Source organism: Colletes latitarsis, chromosome 2 (genome assembly GCF_051014445.1).
Source record: "Colletes latitarsis isolate SP2378_abdomen chromosome 2, iyColLati1, whole genome shotgun sequence".
Lineage (NCBI taxonomy): Eukaryota > Metazoa > Arthropoda > Insecta > Hymenoptera > Colletidae > Colletes > Colletes latitarsis.
This window is the reverse complement of record NC_135135.1, coordinates 7,131,238-7,154,082: the sequence shown is the minus strand read 5'-3', so window position 1 is coordinate 7,154,082 and position 22,845 is coordinate 7,131,238. Positions and strand designations below refer to the sequence as shown.

At 32.8% G+C, this 22,845-nt stretch overlaps 1 protein-coding gene across 2 annotated transcripts in view; it reads left to right on the top strand.

Annotated features, from left to right (window-relative positions):
• The window catches only part of LOC143348751 (uncharacterized), a 92,236-nt gene that overhangs the window by 5,265 nt on the left and 64,126 nt on the right, over positions 1-22,845 (top strand). The window contains exon 1 of one of the 2 annotated variants that reach the window (XM_076779348.1): positions 21,706-21,940. The exons of the other annotated variant lie outside the window; for it this stretch is intronic. Within the exon in view, the coding sequence (XP_076635463.1) occupies positions 21,727-21,940 (214 nt within the window). The 5' untranslated portion in view covers positions 21,706-21,726. Of the gene's footprint in view, positions 1-21,705; positions 21,941-22,845 lie in introns of those variants that run through there. 2 annotated transcript variants of the gene reach the window in all.

Genomic DNA, 22,845 nt, shown 5'->3' with positions numbered 1-22,845 from the left:
AGACCTAGAGTAACGAAGTCTTTCAACTTCTTTTAACTCGTTAATCAGTTTGATCGTACATTTTTAAAAATTTTTGCAATTAATTATCTAGCCAACCAATGTTCTTCGACTCAAAAAAACTTTCAACGTTTCAAATCTAGTATAACTCAAGATATCTAATATCGGCCTAACTTCGTAATTTCTAACCATTGCAGAAACAAAGTAGTTTGGTCTTCCAGCTTTTATCGACTCAAATAAATTCTGGACATTCTAAATCAGGAATTTTCCAAGCAGTATGACTTTTGTCTAATTACAAATTTTTTAATACAATAGAATATCCAGTTCTTTCAGCTTCTTTCGTCATAAATAAATTCTGAACGTTACAAGACCTGAAGTATCTTATGGAAAACAGATTTTTTTTACTATTCTTGGAAAGCGTCAATTTTAGAGGAAAAAAGATTCTTTACATTTCAAGTTTTTGCATCATTCATATTTTTAGCACATAATAAGGAAAAAACGATTTTAGACTCATGATGACTATTGACGTGTTTTTAATATTGTGAGTTGCATTTCGACATTGCCTATAACAAGATAATAACTTTGTATATAAATAGCATTTTCATATATTGCAAAATTATATTGGCTAGAGTGAACATTGTTAAACTGAGCAGGGTTTAGTGATAAATGTTTGAAAACTTCAAAAATGGAACAATTAGTTAATGTTAAACAAAATCAACGATTCAAACCTGGAATAACTAAAAGAATGATTTATTTAATCCTTGCCTAGTAAGCTTAGGATGACTTCCAGTTTACATGTTTACTTTTTCTATCTAAAGTTGCTCAAACTTTTTTAACTCTACCCATTATTTACTGTACAATCTATAATCTAGTAAACTTGACAAGGAGTATATAGGTTTTTTAGTCTTTTTTCTATTAATAAAAGTTGTGAACCTTCTAACCTGGAGTTATTTCAAGCAGCATATATCTAGTCATAAAATACCTATACATTGTAAAAATTGAGTGTCCATGTCTTTCAAATTCTTTCAACTCAAACAAATTCCAAAGGTTTCAAATTTAGAATATTTATTTTAAGAAATACAGCTTCTATTCGTCTCCAACATTTTTAAATACTATAGAAATGGAGTATTTAGATTTTCCACTGTTTGTCAAATATTCGAAATTCATTTGTGAAATTGAAAGAGCTATAACATATTAAAATAGGTATTAATCATTTGTTCACGGCACATATTGGAACCATGAAATCGAAGAAACGTAAAAAAATTGCTTTATCCAATGTGTGAATTTCACTTTAACTTAACGAATCTTGACACATTTATTAAAGAAAATAATTTTTGTTGACTTGTGATGGATTTTGTAGAAAATTTCCGAGTATATGTTCGTAATGGTAATCTTGTCTGCTGCGTATAAAAGGGTTAAATTAATTAAATATTTCTAACCCCAATCCAAGCACTTTTTTTAACTAAAATTCTGAACGTACTAAATTTTGAGTATTTTATCTAATTCCAGGTTTATAGTAATAGAATAATTATCTATACTATCCAATCACAAAATTCTTGAACACTCTTTCGAATATCTCACCCTGTGCAGAACTCACTTCGTCTACTCTTTTTATTCCATTATTTGCAGGATAGAAAGTTGTATTTTTACAATATCTTAGAACACGTAGAAATACAGTAGACCCTCGTTAATGTTCGCGGAGCTATCTCCATCAATTTCTGGAACTACATCGACGAGGTGAACGTTGTAAGCCTGGTCATTAAAAGTTCATACGTAAGACTAATCAAACTTCCTCGAAATCGTGTCAATTAAGTTTAATGACGTTGGATGTTGAACGTACTAAAAAGATGTGATAGAAAAAGTAGACTGATGATCGCTAGTGAATCTGTTATCAAGTGTAACGTTATCGACAAATCAACCTTCACTATTTTAAAGTTAGGCTATCATACACGAATCATGTAATTTGTAAAAAAGCTACAATGCTTTTGGAATCTGTAAAATAAGCTAACGTTGAACTGTACTCCTTATTTCACTCACTCTCAGTGTTTCTTACTTTCATTTAACAGATATAAGAGTCCACAATTTTTGAAATAGTACACTCCCCTCGATAACGTTCGCCTCGCTGCCCCGAGCCAAAGAACGTTAACGAGGGATCACTATACTCCGTCAATATTATAATTTTAGGAACAGGATGGTTAATAATTACGAATACACCAATTAACGTAACGAAACTTCCACTGATACCTTTATTAATATTAATTATTGAACTCTATTATTTCTTCAGACGCATGCATGCTTTCCTCCATCCTTTCTGTTGAATATTTATTTGCTAAGTAAATAGAACAGAGTTTCGACCTAAGTATGCATTTAATTAATGTAGTTTTACAAAACGAAAATGTTCTTAGCTTGACGATTTTCTGCTAACTGAGCTTGAAATTCGAGGGGAAAAAAACAGAGATGCTCAGGGGGTGCAATAAACGAATGTCCTCCTCAGGTAATACTGATCTTTGCAAGGGAGGTGACTGCTCCAATGGATACAAATTTTCATTAAAACTACATGCATACAATTCTCAACACTTTCACGTTCTCCCCGTTCCTCTTTTGTTTTTGTACTCGACTATTGTCCTCCGTCTTCGAACGTCCACGCTCGCCCCATACACACATGCATGTACTATTTATTACAATATTTTAGGTTTTGGGGCGAACCCAGATTTATGGCCATTTTCTACCGTTGTCTTTTGTTCCGAGATTTCCACTAGCGTCAGTCCAGATACAGAACTGTGAAAACGAACGGCGTTAAAGATATCGTAGATGAATGAAACGCGCGAAGCGGCGAATAAAAAGGCGTGTCGCGAAATTCCTGCGGTTCCTGGGGGGCCTGTGCGGTCGGTTTTTTTCGCGCCGCGGTCGACGGAAACTCGCAACCTCCGGTTCGATTGACAATTCGTGCCCCGTAATCTGGTATCTGGGCTACCGTGGTAACGGGATACTTTTACGCGGTTATCCACTCCGAGGAACATGCAAACGGGCTAAGTGCGGCCTGCTAGCTTCTCGTTCCTTTTTCCAACACCTTCGAGGGATTGTAGCCCTGACACCGTCCACAATCATAATGTCAGGGTTGACGACACGCGGGGAAATTTCACCGTGAAAGTCTCGCCTCGATTGGCTTCGACGACGGAATTTCATGTCCGTCCTTCGCGTTACCCGCTAATACGAGTCGTTAGCCATAGCAACATTTTTGGAAACTCGATACTACCTATACCGGTAAACTCAATCCTTCTGTAACACGGTTAATTAGCACCGTGTCGTATGGACGTTGCGTTTCGAAACTCCTGTAACGCGTTCACGGAGTCCACACCTGGCTGACATTCGAGATTGTATTTATTTATTTATACGCGGGATAACTTGGCGTAACGAGAAAAAGAAAACTTGGATTGAATACTTAACGTAGGACTTACAATAAACTGTCAGTTTGATGTTTGGAGTTGCGGAAACTAGAGAAAAAATCTAGAGACTTGGAAAACTTATTAACATTAGTGAATAACCTATTGATATAAATATTCAATTTTATTTTCTCTACACAGCGATGCACGATGTTCTTGTTGAGAAAATATACGATCAGATAGAATAACGTTAACTACTCAGAACAAACATTAATTCCATTCATGATTTTAAATGCAAACAGAAGCTCGGTAACTGCAGTTCATTCTGAATTTTTGCATCACAATAGTCTCAGAAGACGGTGTTTGGAGAGTCTCTGTTAGGTTAAAGAGATAATTACGATATGGAAACCAGATGACAGAAAGTATTATGATATACTGACTAAGGAAACGTACAGCAGGTTTAGAGTAAATAAATTATTAGAAAATTTAAATGCTCTGTTAACCCCTTGCCGTATGATTTAATGTAATTTTTTAAACGTATACTATTTAATTTGATTTAAATTTGTTTGTACAAGGAATGGTCACGAAAAAGAATAGATTTGTTTTATGACTACCTTGTGAATGTAAAAATGTGTTGATTTTAATTTATAAGACTTGATAACGAGTGAGTAGCCTCATAATTGTGAAACTTGATATCAAGAACTTGTGACGTGTCAGACTTGTCATTGTATGGCAAGGGGTTAATAAAACCAAGAACTTGGCTGGTAGAACTGATTAAATGTATAACGAAAGTTGAGTTTACGGAAAACGTAGTTGCAAGATCATGTATGGCGCTTTTCGTTGAAAGACGGTCATTGTTTAATGCGTGTAGGCGGACCGAATACAGTTTTATCGCGAGAAGTGGATAACAGAACACTTAGAAATATTCAATACCAATTTGTTCCGATTGCGTCACATTTCTAGATTATCAATTTACCAGTATCTTGTCAAGCTATGGAAATTTTTTTAAGTATAAATGCAAAGTGTGTGTCCAAAGAATTTTGACGCTTTAAATCTCATTTAGATCGTCTTAAAAATGAAAAGTAATTCAAAACATTATTGTTAGGGTCCGAATTTTCGTTCGAATGACTCGTTAGATAAGAATGATAAGTTACACGATATTGTATTAGTCATAGATATTGTTTTTCTAACAAGACTAAACGGCTATATAAAATTTCCTGATAAAAGTAAATACTGCCTCAGCAATCTACCCCATTAGCTTCGACCAGCTTAAGCTTTTAAAATTAAGTTGCAACTAGCTTAACCTTCGCAACTATCATCCAGAAGATCTTGCTTTTCTTCGAGCACGTTCATTCATTCTTTCACTGACTGAATGTACTTTACGTTACGCTTATCGACTGTTTACTTATCGATACTCTCATTTCAATAATCTTTTAACGCAAACAAGTTGTTTGAAACAACTCCGTTCACTTTCCTTGCATTTCAAAACGACGAATCGTATGTTCCTTCCAGAAAAGGAGCTCGTTGCGCTTATCGTCGCGATTTCGCGCAAAATAATGGATTGGAAGTTCATTATGATCTTTCGCGATTAGCGTATTTGCGCAGCGGTGACAAACGACGATGTTTTCCAGTACTTTATCTAATCTGGAGCAGTTAATTTTTCAGTATAAATTACGTGGCTATACATACGACGTTTCTGATGAAAAGTAATTGCTCGAAGCAACGGGCATTTCAGTGTCCTTCTAACTATACCTAAATCCTCATTTAGAGATCACAATGGTGATCGAGGTTCCCCCAGAAACAGTTGAATTACGTTTAACCTAAAGAAAATAAAATGCAGAAAACTAATTCTTACTGTTTGCTTATCACGAAAGTAATATGAAAATATGTGAAATTGCACTATTTATTAATAAAAATAATATGACTATTTTAATAAAAATAGTATTATTATTTATTATAAAAATAATGTAATTACATAATATAATACAACATTCGTTACGGGAGGACTACCACTAACGAAAATATATTTGGGGACGCGACATTAGACGGACCTGATGGTCCTCATTTGTATTAGAGAAATCTCCGAAAGGAACCCCAATATTTTTCGAGGCGGAACGTTTATTGCATCGTTATATTTTGAGTCTTACACTGTGGAAAAAGATACAGTAAGCGTAATTTAAAATCGTATACCGTGATGCTTACTACGTTTCTGCTTAAAAAACATTGTTATTATGCATTTCGAATCAAGATAATTTGGAAATAGATACATTAATATACCTTTATTTAATTTGTACTGATTATAAATTAAATTTTAATTCTTTTATACCTGATATAGACATAATTGTGCGATAAAACGTTTGAATGATGCACGAAATAAAAGGTTATCAACCTCAGATGTATAACAAATTAAGAGTTCCTCAAATAATTACAATCGTGTCAGCGTTTACGGTTTTTAGTGATTGGCGAATTCGGTACGTTAGTTTCAAATACGTTTAATTTTTTAATTAGAAATAAAGCTTCTAATTTATTATCATTACATGTTAAATGAAGATATATTAATGTATTTATTTTAAAATCATCTTGATTCTAAATGCATAGTAATAATGTTTTTTAAGCAGAACACTAGTAAACATTACAGTGTACGATTTCAAGTGACACTCATCGTTATTGAAGGAATCATGACATGTCTAAAGGAATAAATGATAGAACCGTGCCAATGATACGTCTGAATGACTGAATGGTGGAACCGCGCGGATTACACGTCTGAATGGACGAGTAATGGAACCGTGCGAATTGCACGTCTGAACGTACGAGTAATGGAACCGTGCGGATTACACGTCTGAATGTACACTCAGTTACGAAAGTCTTCATACACTTACAAAATTTCCTTAATATAACTCAATAAAATAAATGTAAGAACATATACTATCAAAGAATTGTTTATATTCGCGTATTAACACATGATAACCATGATTTGCGTCAATATAGTTACGTATTTCTGAAGTAAATTAAAAAAAACATAAACTAGGTTACAGAAGTCTTCGTAGACTCGAGTGACCTTATAAAAACATAATTTTTTTGTATTATAAATATAGACTTTCGATTTCATAGCATCAATTAGAATGTAAAACTACATTCGGAAATAATTAGATGCTTATCTCGATTTGGTCGCTCAAAAATGACGACCAAACAGGAGGCCAAGTTCAGAGTCGTCACCAGCAAAAGAAACAGAAGATCAACAGCACCGGAAATCAGGTCAGACGTGAATCGAACTCGAGATAAGCCAGTTTCCATGATCGCAATTAAAAGACGCTTAAGAGATACGAATTTGTTTAATCGTCTTGCTATTCGAAAACCACTTCTTCGACCAATAAACAAGAAGAACGCTTGCAGTGGACTAGTGTACATACAGACTGGGCAATTGAGAACTAGAAAAAAGTGCTTTGGACTGACGAGTCTAAATTTGAAATACTTGATTCGCAGCGAAGAATATTCATCTGATTATCAAATAAGAAAATAATAAGATGACGGAGGCTCAGTTATGATTTGGAGATATTTCTCAATGATAGATGAAGAAGATCTCATCAAAATAAATGAATAAATGAATAAGGAAATGTAGAAAGAAATATTAATACAGTATGTAGTAGCATCAGAATTTTGTCTTCAAAACTATATAGAGATTTTTAAAAAATATGATATTGTCACCACAGTTGCCTGTCTTATTACCAATCGAATTGTTATGAGAAGAATTTGATCGAGATATTTGCGAGCACTGTGATTCGTCAAAAGAACACTTGTGGAAGCTGTTAAATGAATTTGGGAAGAACATTATTAAAAATACAATCGAAAAATTAATTCAAAGCATGCCCAGAATTTTTTAAACGGTAGAGTAATCTAAAAGAGAATATTTCGACGAAAACATTGTTTAAGAAAATATAAGCACAAAACTACTTTGTCGTGTTGATATGTATATCGTCCTTCTCGTGTGTGATATATTCTTGCCAAAATAAAGTAAAATTGTCTAAATGATAAATAATATCCTTCAACAGATAATCGTGGAATTCCGAAAAAAAACTAATAAAAAGTAATATTTATTGGTTGTTGTACACTTTTGATATGTAATCGTTTATCGACTTCGGAGTAAAAAAATCACATTAATTAAAAGATATATGAATCGCTGGTTGTTCATTAATCAATGATTAATGCATTGTTATAATCCGTTGCTTCTTCCAAATATAAATTCACGAATCAGGGAATATTAACTGTAGGAGCAAGGAGGGAGAATAGATTAAAAATATAATTCGTCGTAATTTTATAACTTAGAAACTGTCCATGTCGAAATCGTCTAAAAACTGTAGAATTACAGATAAAATTACAATTTGATTTATATACATAGGGAAATATATCTTGTTCAGTTCAAATAATTCCTAAAATTATTTTCAACGAAACAGTGTTTGCTATTAGAATTATATGATATTGAGGAGAATTTATGATGCTTAAATAATACTTTTTATCTTAATTATTGAACTGTTTTTTATTTTAAATATTTAAGGTAAATGAAAATTTGCAGCAGTTTCAAATTCTGATAGTAAGGAACACGTTCCATCAAAAAAGTTTAAGGTCGCCTTAATATTTGACAAACGGATGGGTTATTTTAAAAACCCGATGAAGTATCATGGTATAATTTTTATACAAAATATTTTTGTTCGTAGAGACGCATTCTTTGGGAGTTATTCGGGGTAATCGAGGTATATACGCGACTCACCCTGTATATAACAGCCGAGAAAGTAAAAAGGCAAAGGTATTATTCGTGACTTTCGCCTCGAAAACTTTCCGAGCTCCAATTTTTCTCTAGACGCGACAAATTTAACAGTAAATCGTGCAGAAACGGTTAATCGGAGGGAAAGTTACTATTATCGTAAGTCTAGCGGGGTCGTTTAGCTAATTTTCCCTCGGTTTCGTTCCGATTTTTAGTAGCTGGGTATCGGAGGGACGAGCTGCAAGCAGAAGGGGGGGACCTAGGACCCTCAAGTCCCCTTGTGTTTCATCATCGAAACACTTTCGTCTTGCTCTCAAGAGAGACAGACCCCCCTCTGGGTTCAACACGATTTTTCGCAAAAAGAGAGTCGATGCTTCGAAGTGCATAAAGGAGTTCTCTGCGGCACGGAGGGTCATCAAGTCCCTGTAAATAGCCAATGGGGCTTAAAGGACCCCACGAGACACGCACGAGTGTCCGCGAATGGTGACACACGTTTCACACTTCGACGTCCGCGTGTGCGGATTCAGGAACTGGATCTCAAGCTGTCGGTTGCGTTCTTGCAATTCTTTCCTCTGGATCCCGGCGTTTGAAGTCGCGCAGTTTTTTGTGAAATTTTCAACACAATACAGTGGACGAAATTTCTATACAACCCTACTGTATTGAATACAAAGTGTAAAAATTAAAAAGTATGAAACCAATAAGAAAGTAAAACTAATAACAGAAAAACCGTTTTATTTTTATTACAAATGAAATTTGTATAAGAAGCCTATTAAATTATTACAAAAAGCATAAACATTATACTAGTAATCAGAATTTCCATCATTCTTTGTGTTAGAAACTAATTTTTGCAACGTCGTAACGTGGATTTTATTTAACTCGTGTCTTCCTGCGTTTTTTTAACTCTCTAATGTTTTTATACATAGTGCTTAACATTTTTGATAGAATTCAACATAAATTTTCTATAGAATTTAATTAGTTGCACAATTTTAGATTGTCGTAATCTCATGTCTTCAACTATTGAAGATAAAAATGCATGAAAATTAAATGCCAAAATAAGTTCAAACTGTAAATGAATCGAAGTAATACCAGAACGAGCTGAAATTTCTAGAAGAGAAAGGTTTTGATGATATGAATCCTGAATATGTCAAAGAACTACTGGTAAGAGAAGAGATTGATGAAGAAAATTTGGTGGAAATGATATCTGAAATCGACCAAGTTAATTCAGAGGACCATAGCTTGGATGAGAATCCTGAAGCTCAAAATTTTACCCTAAAAAACATACATGAAGAGAAAAACTTAGCTAAACAATTACAATTCTACTTTCTCAATGCAGACCTTTTCACTAAAAGAAACATGAAGTTTAAAAGAAAAATTCAGAAATGCATAGCTTTATATAATAAAGTTTATAAAAATCTCTTGAGCGAAAGAAATGAAAATATTAGACTTTTTGAAAAAGGCAGAGAAAAATCAAGAAATCAAAAGAAGAGCTCAGAAGATGATTATACTATCGCAAAAAGAAGTCATCCTCGTTTAAACATGTTTAGCAGTGAAGAAAATAATATTATGTAATGTTCATGTTTATATTCAATTAATTATTGATTTCAATCTTCAGGTTAGATACAACATACCTTAAGAAATTATTAACTTTTTATTACTTTTAAGTTAGTTTTTTCATGTATAATATGTGCACAATAGAAACTATTATGATATGTAAAACTTCAATTATAATGAAATAGCTGCAACGTGGTTTTACAGTACTCATCTACTTCCAAACTTTTCAGTAGTAGCGTATATGAAAATGGCAGTCGGTATAATTTCGTATTTGGCTTCGTTGGAATTTCCATTCCAGAATTATTCCTATCTCGTTAAACGAATACAGACGGAGCAGAGTTGGTAAACATAAGTCCGAATTAACATTGTGTGTGTTATGTTTACCGGTTATGGCAATGCTTGAGAATTAGAATCAAAGTTGTTACGGCCTTTTGTGCGCCAAATATTGCTATCAAATTCTATGAAATATTCGAGTTCTACAAAATTTTCGTTCGAAGGTCTTCCAAAACGCCGAAGAATTTAATATTTAATACATTGTGAACCAATCGGAAAATATCCTTTTACGTGTCAAAGTTGGGCAAATTTTATTCATGAGTAACAAATTAAATTTTTAAACTCATTTATAAACTAAATTTTACCTGCAAATTTGCTCATATAAATGCCCTTATATGAAATACGTTAATGAAGTTACTATTGTTATAATGTTAATTTACTAATTTAATTTTTTTTAAATTTTATTCGTCATTCGTGAATAAATTTTGCTTGGAACAGTATTTTTGATCCACGGTTAAAAATTCGATAAATGTTAGAGAATACACTTTAGCAAATTTTCATCTTCATATCAACATATACATGTTTATAAATTTGCAATTTATTCAAAGAATTATAGCATTTCTTTGTAGAAAGTATTCAGTATAAATACAACTACATTATTAGATATTTTCACAATTTGTAAATCAAATATTTGGCAGGTTGACTGTATCGAGTTTAGAAATACATTCTGAACATTCGTGAAATGCTTTTCGAAAGAAGACAGAGTAGCAAGACATTACTTAAATTAATAAATGTAATTTAGGTAAATTAATAAAATATCTACTAGTGTTACAAATAAATACTAAAATATAAAAAAGAAAAATATATAAAAATGACAGCGCCCATTATAGTTCTTTCTTATCAGGTTTTGTGCAACAAACAGAGTCAATAAAGACATCAAGTGATCGAAAAGAAGAATATAATAAACAATTTATGAATTGTCCGATGTCAAAGACAAAATACGAGCCAGAATTGACCCATCCTCGCCGATGGATTGTTAATCGAATAAATGCACAAACTTCGCTTCGATGAAAACATATTTTCCTCGATCATAGCGAGCACAAACATCGTCGATATAGGGTGTGTGTCCGAAACAATATCCACAATTCTTAAACTACTTAAGATAATTGGACACAGAAATGTCGTATAGACATTAACTTATAATAAAATATTCTCTTTTATTAAAAAAAAAAGATTGACTTTTGTAAATGTTGCGATTTATTCTTCTAATGCAAAATAATATTCGATGACAAAGTTCATGTTTGTTATAGTCTTGACAAGATAGTGTTTGTTTAATCCCTTTCAGTAAAATATGTGAAAAGTTTGTCATGTAAACGTATAAAAATTATAAACATATATCGGACGAATACAGACATAATAATTTTTCTTTTTATATTCTGAAAAAAGGATGGAATAAAATGAATGAAAAACTTGCAATAATAAATTGTAAAATAGTAAATGAAAGTATTCAAAATAGGCGAATGTGTTAATTTATTAAAAGAAACTGTAATAGTATGAATAAAGAAATAGGTATTATTATTATGACAATAAAAAAAAGGAACAGAAAAAATATTATAGTTCACTAACAAGTGTAGATTATCTTTTCTACATTCCATGGTTCCACGAAATATAACTCCACTTGATGGGCTCTGTTAAGAATTTTACTGAATAGGACGAAAATATTCTAATAAAAGTCAAACTTGTTCAAACTGCTGCAAAAATGAATTTCAATCATTTTTAACTTCGATAATAACGCATATTGGCATTGGACATGACAAAGGCACGTTACATATACATATAATAATTGTAGCGTGCTTGGATTATGTGAAAAGTAGATTGCACAGACGGAAGATGTTTTCGAACCTAACCTTAATTCCTACCATCAAAATCGAGTACGCTGTTACGGTGCCCATCCTATAGTACATAATCCATCGATCTGTTTACCGGTTTATAAATAACAGGATGCCCAGACACGCGAAATGAATTAATAACATGAATTAGGATTTCCATCGAAGAATTAATATCCTTCTCTATCCTCGCCCTTCCGCCATTTTTCTTGCATATCTGCGTTCAATAAAATGCGTAGGAATAATTGCAAAACCAATTAGATATCGAGTCGAAGCTCTTAAAATAAAAATTAAAGAATTAAATTACACAATTTTTAAATATTTGAGAAGTGTAATTTTATATAAGTCTTCAAATTAGACTTTACTGCTTAAGAACGTCAGTAGATTACGAGCTTGTTTAATATAAACAAAGCTTGTGTCGAGTACAATGTATTTAATTATTTTTTTATAATACAAGCTATTGAATTATTAACGATTTGAAGTAGATAATAATATAAGAACAAATTTGTATTATAAAAAAAAACAATTTAATTACATTGTGATCACTTCCCTTATCTGACTAGAACATTTCCTTACAGAATATCCATTCTCTCATTAACACGTTCTTTTATAAGGAACGAAAGTAATTTTAATCGTTACTGTTTTTTAACATGTTAATTCACAAATAATAAAAAAGTATGAGGTGATTTCTAAATTTTAATACATAGTATGAGGGGTATGATTATTGATAGTGATCAATGATTACTCAGTTATTTTTTAAAATTTTCTTAAAAGAACACTGACTAGTAGAGTCTTAATTAATATTTAATCGGGTCTGGAAAGTTCGAAAAATTGTTTCCAACTTTAAATTATTATTCAAGATAAATCTATCGAGGAGAAAGTAATTCCTTTAAAACGTGTTTGGTAAATTGCTACATACTTCATTGTGAAATATTAATTCCGTAATTCGACTTCTAATTTTTGTTCGACGAGTAAAAAACGAATAGTTGTTATCTTTTGCACGAAATTCTTTTATTTGGACGGAAATTTTGTCCAACTCTGCTTCAAATCGATTATTTAACATCGTGATTCCCGTTGCGTTACGAGGACGTTGGTCCGCACGCACGTTGGTTTGCACGCCATTGAAATTTAGGTCACAGCGTCGAATTAAGCACGGTTCACAAGTGCTATTGATGAAAACCCGCCGCGACCGGGGATTAAGATGTATACATGGAGATAATGTTTTGGAACCCTATTCGTCGAGTATCTTCGACTGTCCGCGAATCCTTTCACAGCTGAGAATCCTCCTGAGAAGCTTGCCCTCTGTTGGCACCAACGTTTATGGCAAATAACCCCATAAGCGGCCCTTATAGCAAAGGGACAAAAACGAAACGACTGCCAAAACGTAGAAATTATACGATCTAGACCAAGAATTGTTCGTCTCGTAATCGAAACAAAAATTTCCGAATCAAATGAAATTAATTAATTGATTGCTTGTTTTGAATTAAACATACACGGTATCTTGGATATTTCTGTAGAGTCTTTGATAATATGGTTTGCAGATAAAAATAAAACTAAAATGTCCACGAATGTTTCATTAAAAATTCCAACAAAAATATGAAACGTGATGTAGATGCTGTAAATATCTATATTTTCATTCCGAAGTGTCGTTTGATTTTATGGATACAAGTTTGATATCAACTATTGAATTTATTTTGGATTTCGTTTCAGAGATTCAGAAAACATATGTCGGAAGGATTTTATTGTAATCTTGCATATAATATGGTTTTTTGGAAGATATAATATCTCAGAAATTAATTGGAACAGTCGTTACTATCACTGATCTTTAATTATCATTTTTGTAGTATTTTATTTTTACACACAATCGGTGGAAATTAATAGAATTAGTGTATAATTCTATTTGAAACAAATTAGTTTGATTAGAAAATAACAAGATGCCCCAGTAATAGAATTTTTTAAACTTACGTGGCGTTTAGCTTCATAACAATCATTTATTTGTACATTTTAGTCTTATGCATAAATGAAGATAACGAGCAAATGACATTATACTGCAAACACTTTTCGTTTACGATAACAGGATTTACTCATGCTGTTGGCGCCACAAATATTAAAATACCGTGGACATTGATACAGAATTAAATTAAATACAAAATGTTTATCAACTTTCTGTTTCCTTGAATAGCTATCCAATAAAGAGAAGAATGTTTAAAAAATCTCGGAGTTTTGAATTTGGCAGAAATGTACACACGACAAGTTGTTTAAATATCACTTTTTCGTTCATTGATTGCTACTAAAGAAGATTGATCAAAAAAGTTTTTTCTGTAATCGTGACTGGTTCTTACTGCATTATTCGTCCGTAATTTTTAAACTAAAGATGACACGAAATTGTAATCAAAAGTTTAAATATACGAAACAAAGTGCAATTAATTTTGGTCACAAAAGAGACGAATCTCTTTAAAACTTCGTAAAATTTACGAACACGTCCATTATATCGATTCAGAGAAATAAAATTTCTTATTTTTATACAAATTTCAAGTAACGAATTCAAGATAAACATTCGTTTATTCATTACTCGTCAAATACAAATCAAGATTTCAATTAGAGAATGAAACATGTTATAATAGGTACAACTTTAAAGGCTTAGTCGAAGAAACACCATAAAAAAAATTGCTGTACATTGGTTTTGTTGATTACTTATTATTTGAATAAATTCTTACCCATTCATGTTACAAATTAGTCTGTGATAATAAAAATTTTTGAGTATTCTAACAACTCCTACAATACTCCTCTTTGTAATACGAATATTTACCACAGGCAAAACAACATTGCTCAGTCTGAATATTAAGCTGTAGACGAGCAACGATAATTCAGTCAGGTCACGTTGATCGGAAACGACCACCAAAAGAATACGATTGCCAAAAACAGTCCGATCGTCTCTAAATGACATAAAAAATGTGCGATTAAAATTCTGTCGGCGCCACGGCGTCTCCTTATCACGAGTCGCCGAATCGAAGACCGAGTCTGACGAGAAGCTGTTAAAATCGTAATTAACGCGAACATAACAAATAATGAGAATCCGTAAAGATGGAGAAATACAGTAATTCGCGAAATTGATCACACGGTAGTACAGTGTCTAGTATTTTTGGAATAGAAATTTCTTAGGACGGTTGAGCCATTTAAATTGTTTGTTTGCATTTCCCTTTTATGGTGAAACTCAATTAGTGCAGTCTTTTCGATCTAGATAGTAGTGCTTGAATTACTGCAAAATTTGATTAATTTTGTGAGGTGAGATCTTTACAACCTTTCTTACGGTTTGTGAAAACTGTTTCCTTTTGTAATTAATAAGCGATGAGCACACGTACGTACTATATAATATTACACACGATATTATTCGTTATTCTTTTATTAACACTAGATTTACGGACATTGCATATATTTTTATTGAAACAGTTCCTATTGACAGTTATATTAAAATGTGATTTCTCTTTTAATTACAATATGTATTCATATCATTATATTAGTGAAATTCAACATGAATTGCTAATAAATAATATTTTTGAGGTTTGTAATTTTATGTATGGAATGTGACACTTGTCAAATTGAGAAGTTCCGTAAATCTAGCGTTAATATTAAATAAAATGATGTGCCTATACTTTTCTTGTAAAATAAAGACAATTGTTCAAAAAGTAATGAAACAAATTGTAAAAGAACTTAAGGCAGACGCTTTGCATAGAACATTGACCAATATGTATCAATGTTTAATAGGACTGGTTGGTGATATTAGAAAAAGGTATGTAAATAGTGTTACAAAAAATAAAACTGGTATTCTCTGCCACAGTAAAGAGTAATATAATCCGCTCTGTACGATCAGGAGTAGTTGATAATGCTATACAAATAAAAGATAGCTTGAAAGCATTGAATGATATTAATATTGGTGTTGAAGAAGTATGTAAGATTATAAAGCAAGCTAGATCGAAGGAAAGTTTTCATCGAAAATCTTTGAAAAAGATAAATTAAAATTTATCATTATTATGGGAAAATGTTCTAGAAAAATGGAATGAAATTAGTCTTGAACAATGGAAAAACTTGTGGAACGTATGCCCAGAAGAATTCAAGCCATTATTGTTGTCAAGGATACACTAAGTATTAAAGATATTTGATGTTAAGTCATATTATTGGTCATATCCAACATTACAGCTATTATTTAATTAGTGTTTTAATAAATACTACGTTCGATATATTTTATATTTTTTTTATTAATACATATAACACTATAATGTATATATTAAATACATTTTCAAAAATGTGTAATAAGAGACGACAGTTTGATTACATAAAAAGTATAATAAAGGAAAGTACTTGATCAATTTCGAGAGTCACTGTATGAAGAATCCGATGGCGAAGAGTGAAAATAACAGAGGGTCTTGAGCGACAAGGCGTTTGGCGCGAAGAGGATCGAATGCAAGTTGCGAGAAACGACACTTCGTGACTTAGGTTCGTCGATCGAATCGAATCTCGGCCACGGAAGACGCGCGCTCTGCCTTTCACTAAATGCTCGGCAGTCTTCTTTTACACGTATTCGGGATTCAAATGGTCGACCCGGTCGTGCCATTTACCATTCGTGGCTCTCTGTATCAACGTTCGAGCTGCACTCCTCGTCGTATGTAGGTAGGCACGTACGAGGAAACGATGGCATTAAGCCTCTTTCACGCGCGAGTAAAAAAGCACACAGTAGAGCCTCGCTTATTGCCACGATCTGCGTACGGATACACGAGACAGAATCCTCCCCATCCTCGTTTACGTTCCTCCAATTCGAACCACCGACAGTCACACAGCGAACCACTCGTGTACCAAATAGGTACGATATAAAATACAGGGTACATTTTTCCGTACACACTTCAGCACTGTATTCTACACAAATGTTATATAACAAAAAATCCATAAATTCTTTGTTAAGATGTTATAACAAAAATACGAACTGTGAAACTCGGTTGAGATTCAGGATATTAAAATAAGAAGATAAATTTATAATAACGTAAAATCAATCTTTTGTATACATTCGATATCGTGAATTTCTTTGCAATTTACTGAACATAAACTTGAACAGTAGTTGACAATTTTATGATAACAAAAAGTTATCATCGAAAAAAGAATATTTCAGCAGCCAACATAAATTATAGAAACTAAACTTTGATAAAGAAATGTTTAAGTTATCCACATAATTCCACGTTAAAAATATTTTTTCGTGCCTCAACTAGTTTTATTTTTTCATTTTACATTACTTTTTCACTTTCCCATATATATAGATATCAAATGCTTAATTATGTAATAATATATTAATAAAGACCACAATTTAGGAACGGCCCTGTCTTTAATTGTAAACAGTGCTGAAAGAGAATTAAGAGCGAAGAATAACGAACCAATTGCTAGACGAATTAATTAATCGCTGTCGTTCGGTTTTAATTGTTCAACCACCTGTGACTTCTGCCACGCGATTCGTACTTCTGCGGCTCCGATGCCCACTCGAGCGTGTACCGCCTGTTGCAATTGTGGTTCAGTAATCGCGTTTTGTGTGAGCGGAGCTTAACGCGAGCGCGATTGAAAATGTTTGTTGGCCGAGGAAAACGGGGACAGAGGAAGCGGAACGATTCCTCTTCTGGCATTACTCGCGGGTAAACAGGTGTCTCAGGAGGACGTGGGCGCCGTTCCGGTGGGCGATTTCAATAATTCACTTTCATCCGTTGTGCCTACGTAAAGAGACGGGGGAACTCGGGAACGAAGTGTGACTGCTTTTGGAGGCAAACTGAATAACTGGACGATCTTGAAAGTGAATTTGACCTTCTGATTCGCTGGGAAAATGCACAGCGGGACAGAATGGATTCGAGACCGTTTATAAAAGCTCATTCCTTGCCAACGATGCAATCTTCGAACGGTTATCCTTCGATCTTTTCGGCTCAAGTTTGAATAATGATAGTAATTTTAGCTTCTCTTGCGTATTGTGGTTTTATTTAATCTCGTATGCAGGATATTACCAAAAGATTGTTAGTGGTATCGAGTGAAAAATTTATTAATGCAAAAGAAACTATTAAACGTATCGTTTTTCACCTTATACGTTTTTTGTATAGTATTATATTTTTGAATCACCTCAGTATTTAAATTATTCTAAAATAATTTAATTTGTGCCTGAAGTAGAATCCAAACAAAAGAGAATATTTATTATTAATGTAAAATTCGTTTCGATGTATGTTTAACTGTGCATTATTTAAAAAAACAAAAGATTACTCCAATCTTCCATGGAAAATGATACTTTTGAAGACATCTTTTACGCTCAGAAATTCTTCACTCGGCATTGATCAACTTTTATTTGAAACATTCCATTTTAGAAACCGATTTAACACTCGTGTATTCAACGTTTAATAACAGTAATTCAAAATATCCAATTTTCTATGGAAAATGATACTTTTGAAGACATCTTTTACGCTCAGAAATTCTTCACTCGGCATTGATCAACTTTTATTTGAAACATTCTATTTTAGAAACCGATTTAACACTCGTGTATTCAACGTTTAATAACAATAATTCAAAATATCCAATTTTCTATGGAAAATGATACTTTTGAAGACATCTTTTACGCTCAGAAATTCTTCACTCGGCATTGATCAACTTTTATTTGAAACATTCTATTTTAGAAACCGATTTAACACTCGTGTATTCAACATTTAATAACAATAATTCAAAATATTCAGGACACGGCGATCTAAATCTCACGAAATTAGTTCCGCGTGTCTCTGAGAAATTGAGTGACGGCTAATTTACAGTATAAAAACGATCGACAAAAAGTGGTGTACGTCCCTTTTTCTGTTCGCTGTTAGTTTTAAATTTACTGAAATATGACAGACTACTGAAAAAACGTCGATGGATTGTTCTACTTACAGGACGATAATTAAAACAGGCGTGGCAAGGTTATCAGTCGATCTCCTTCAATTACTCTGCCCCGCGATCTATCGGGACTCGGAGCATTTACGTACTTTCAATAATTAACGATCACCCGATAAAGTTTCAACGATTAATCGAGGCTTCGACGTTACCTTGGAATCAGGATGTCACGATTTCTATGGTTTCTCGTACGGAGAAGACTATATCGAGGAGAAAGATTCTCAGTTCTTGGAAGAAATGCCGTTGACCGAGCGGAGATCCAGGAACTTATCGATCACGAGTCGATCATCGATCGTGTTGCTCGAATGTCGAGACTCAAGGCTGGCGCGCATTGCTTCGGTGAAATCTCGAGGAAGAAAACTCGCGCCGATATATCACAATTAACCGATGAGGAGGTTTAATAATATTCACTTTCTAATTCCAGAATTCGTGATTGCATTACACTTGCTTCGTTACGATTTAGTTATTTCGAACGAACAACTTCGACCGACTTAAATCTTAAATGGCTTAACAAATATTGCACGGTTGCCGATCAAATAATCTCGTTTAAGTATTTTAATCCGTAACTGGTACGTCTAAGGAACTTACAGTTAATGTACACACAATTTCGCAAGACTCCATTACATTTTTTACATTTACCTTATATTAGACAATAAAGATCGAATAAGCATGAAGTTATAAAAGGTACGCTCGGGAGTTTCCGCGATTTTTATAATACAAATATCTAACCTCGGTATCGTAACTGTTGAAACGGAATTGTACAGAAAAATAGAATTATTAAGTTTCATTTACTATTTACTGACATGTTTCAGATTTTCTTAAAATTTTAATATATTATTCATAGTTAAATATATTCTAAAATATTCACTAAAATTTTTAAGGTTGTTGATTTCATGAAGAACTGTAAAAAGTGGAGATTTCTATATCCACTTCATTTGCCGTTTTTTAATAACAGAGATAAATAATAAAATAGAAATAGAAATTATTTTCAGGTGTCATTAAAAAAAACTCTCGTAAAATTTCGTCAGTGAACTTTAAATGAATTGCGTTTGTTAGATAACCAATTAGGTACATTTTTGGCTAGAAAATACTTTTTTTACGAAACTGAGAGATACAATCATAGAAGTTTTGATTACACAAATGGAACCCTGCTTTGTGTGTGTTCGATCCACCCAGGTGCAGTCACATTCCTAATAAATCAAATCTACTTGAATTCTAAATATAAATCGTTGGAATAGAATTCATTATTTATTGAAATCTTACGTATTCATCTACTAATTGTGAATAGTTTCGAAAATAGAAAAGTGTTTTGATTGTTTGAAGAGTAATTTATAACACTTATTGTGTTCAGAATAAAAGTACACTTATTGGAAATTTTTACGAATATAAAATGATTTTTCGACAAAGCTATTAAGACTTTATAAGGATAGATCCAGAAAGATTGGGTTACTGGTGTTAATAAATTTATAATTTATTATACTATTTATTTATTATACAGGGTGTTCGGCCACTCCTGGGAAAAATTTTAATGGGGAATTCTAGAGGTCAAAATAAGACGAAAATCAAGAATACCAATTTGTTGATGAAGGCTTCGTTAAACAGTTATTAACGTTTAAAGTTCCGACCGTACTGAATTTTTTTCTCGAAAATGCGCAAGATTTCTAGGGTATGTCTATTAACCAAAAATGATTGTAATTGACTCCCGCAACCGAAAATAATTTTTCCAAAACCATTTGAAATTTTTTTTTTCCGTCGAAAAATTTCACACCTTCTCGAATTTTTTTCTAGAAAGTGGGTAGGATTTTGGGGGCATGTGTATTCACCAAAAATGATTGCAATTGACCCCCGCAACCGAAAATAATTTTTTTAGAATCAATTAAAAATTTTTTTTTTCGTCGAAAAATTTAGGCACCTACCCCCTGTCGATTTTTCTTAAAAATTCCTTTTTCATTTTTAGTAATTTTGTTTGACGTCCTACAGAAAAGTTGTCTAATACTTTTTTGTAGGTACCTATGAGCTCTACTTCAGAAAAAAGTTTCATTGAAATATAATCACAATTGTAGGAGTTATGGCTGTTTGAAAATTGGACCATGTTTATGGGGGTTTTCTCATTTTACGGGGTCAAGGACCAACTTTTCGAATATTTTTGCGATTTGTACATATTCTCCATCAAAATACGCGTAGTTTGCTTTTTTAAACATGAAAATCGTCCAATCCGTTTAGAAGTTATGACGTTTTAAAGATTTGCATGAAAATTCGGGCAGACATTTCTGGCCAGAAATTATATTTTCGGTAAGGAATTTTTTTCTCGAAACTGAGTAGAATTTCGAGGGTATGTCTATTGACCAAAAATGCTTGCAATTGATCCCTGCAACTAAAAATAATTTTTCCAAGACGATTCGAAATTTTTTTTTTCCCTCGAAAAATTTCACACCTTCTCGAATTTTTTTCTCGAAAGTGGGTAGGATTTCGGGGGTATGTCTATTCACCAAAAATGATTATAATTGACCCCCGCAACCGAAAATAATTTTTTCAGAACGATTTGAAATTTTTTAATTTAATTGTTAATAACTTTTTAACGAAGCCTCCATCAACAAATTGATATTCTTGATTTTCGTCTTATTTTGGCCTCTAGAATCCTCTAGTAAAATGTTTCCCAGGGGTGGCCGAATACCTGTATATCTACGTATAAATTTATTACTACATAGGTTTATATTGCACACTATTAGCTGTTTTATTTGAGAGTCATTTCTAAGGTCAAATTGCAACGATTTGACTTTAAAAATAAAGATATAAAAGTTTAACGAGCAACTTTCAGTTGTGTCACAATTATTAAAGCAAAAAATAAATAAAAAATTAATGGAAAGTATAATTACGTTTAATGGAAACGTTTCAAATATAAAACGATTTTCTAGTTAGGGATAGATCTAGGAAAGGTTAAATGGTTAATTTAGGTTTATTGATTTACGCTGACTACAGTAGCCCCTGGAGCCCTTATCAGTGCCAACTGAGCGAGTCGTTCGTCAAACGAGTATTAATTACTTGTGACGGGCCTTATCTAAATGGTTTTTGCATAAAGTTCAACTGGTTAAAATACGAGCACACGACTCGGACGATTCCGAACAGAAATAGTAACACAATAGAGTGCCGCCTGTGTAAGTACGCAGAACCAGCGCTATCTCGTTGTTCCATGTTTCTTATCACAGTCTCGGACGATAAAACATCCGGAATTGTTCAGCGTTCAACGAACGCCACGCTGGACCGAGTTCTCTCGAATAGCTTAGCTGAAATATGATGGAAATCGAAGGGGCGGGAAACTGAATAATCAAAAGCTCCTAACCGAAACTGAGATGAATTAATGACGAGATCTTGCGTCCAATGGTCGAATAAAGAAGTTCCTCATTTGAAAGTTAACAAAGGGAAGAATTTACCGACTCGCAAGAATTGAAAAACGTGTTTGAGGAGTTTTAATCATCTGTATAACGACTATTATGTATATTGACATTCCACTGCTATTTTAACATCCCTCGGGAGCATCTAAGAACTCAAGAAAGATCATTGTTCGTTTATACTTCCTGGTATTTAATCTGTTCGTGGACTTTCAAATATTAACAATTTTCTAACAACGCTTCTATATCTCAACTTCTGTTTCTTTGTCTCCATCGTTACGAAGCTATTATTAATACTTCGTTCCCCGCACTTTGTTTATCATATTTGCTTCGCTATATGTATATAGGTTAAGCTTAATAACAGCCAAGCTGTCTTAACACATTGTGTTTATTATTCGACCTTTGTTTTTTGTAAACAAAGTGTAAATTCTTTCTTATTGATTCAAAACAAACTATTTTAACTTGCAACGAAGTTGTTTATTATATATAATGGATAAAGAAATAAATATTTGAATAATGACAAAAATATTTAGAGGAAGTATACGGATTAAAAAATAGACGTATTATTTAAAATCGTAATGAGTCGAGATCCTCTATGTTGTGATGTATCGTAGATATATCATGGATGCTATAGATACATTACGAGTGCTATAGATCAATCACAGATATCA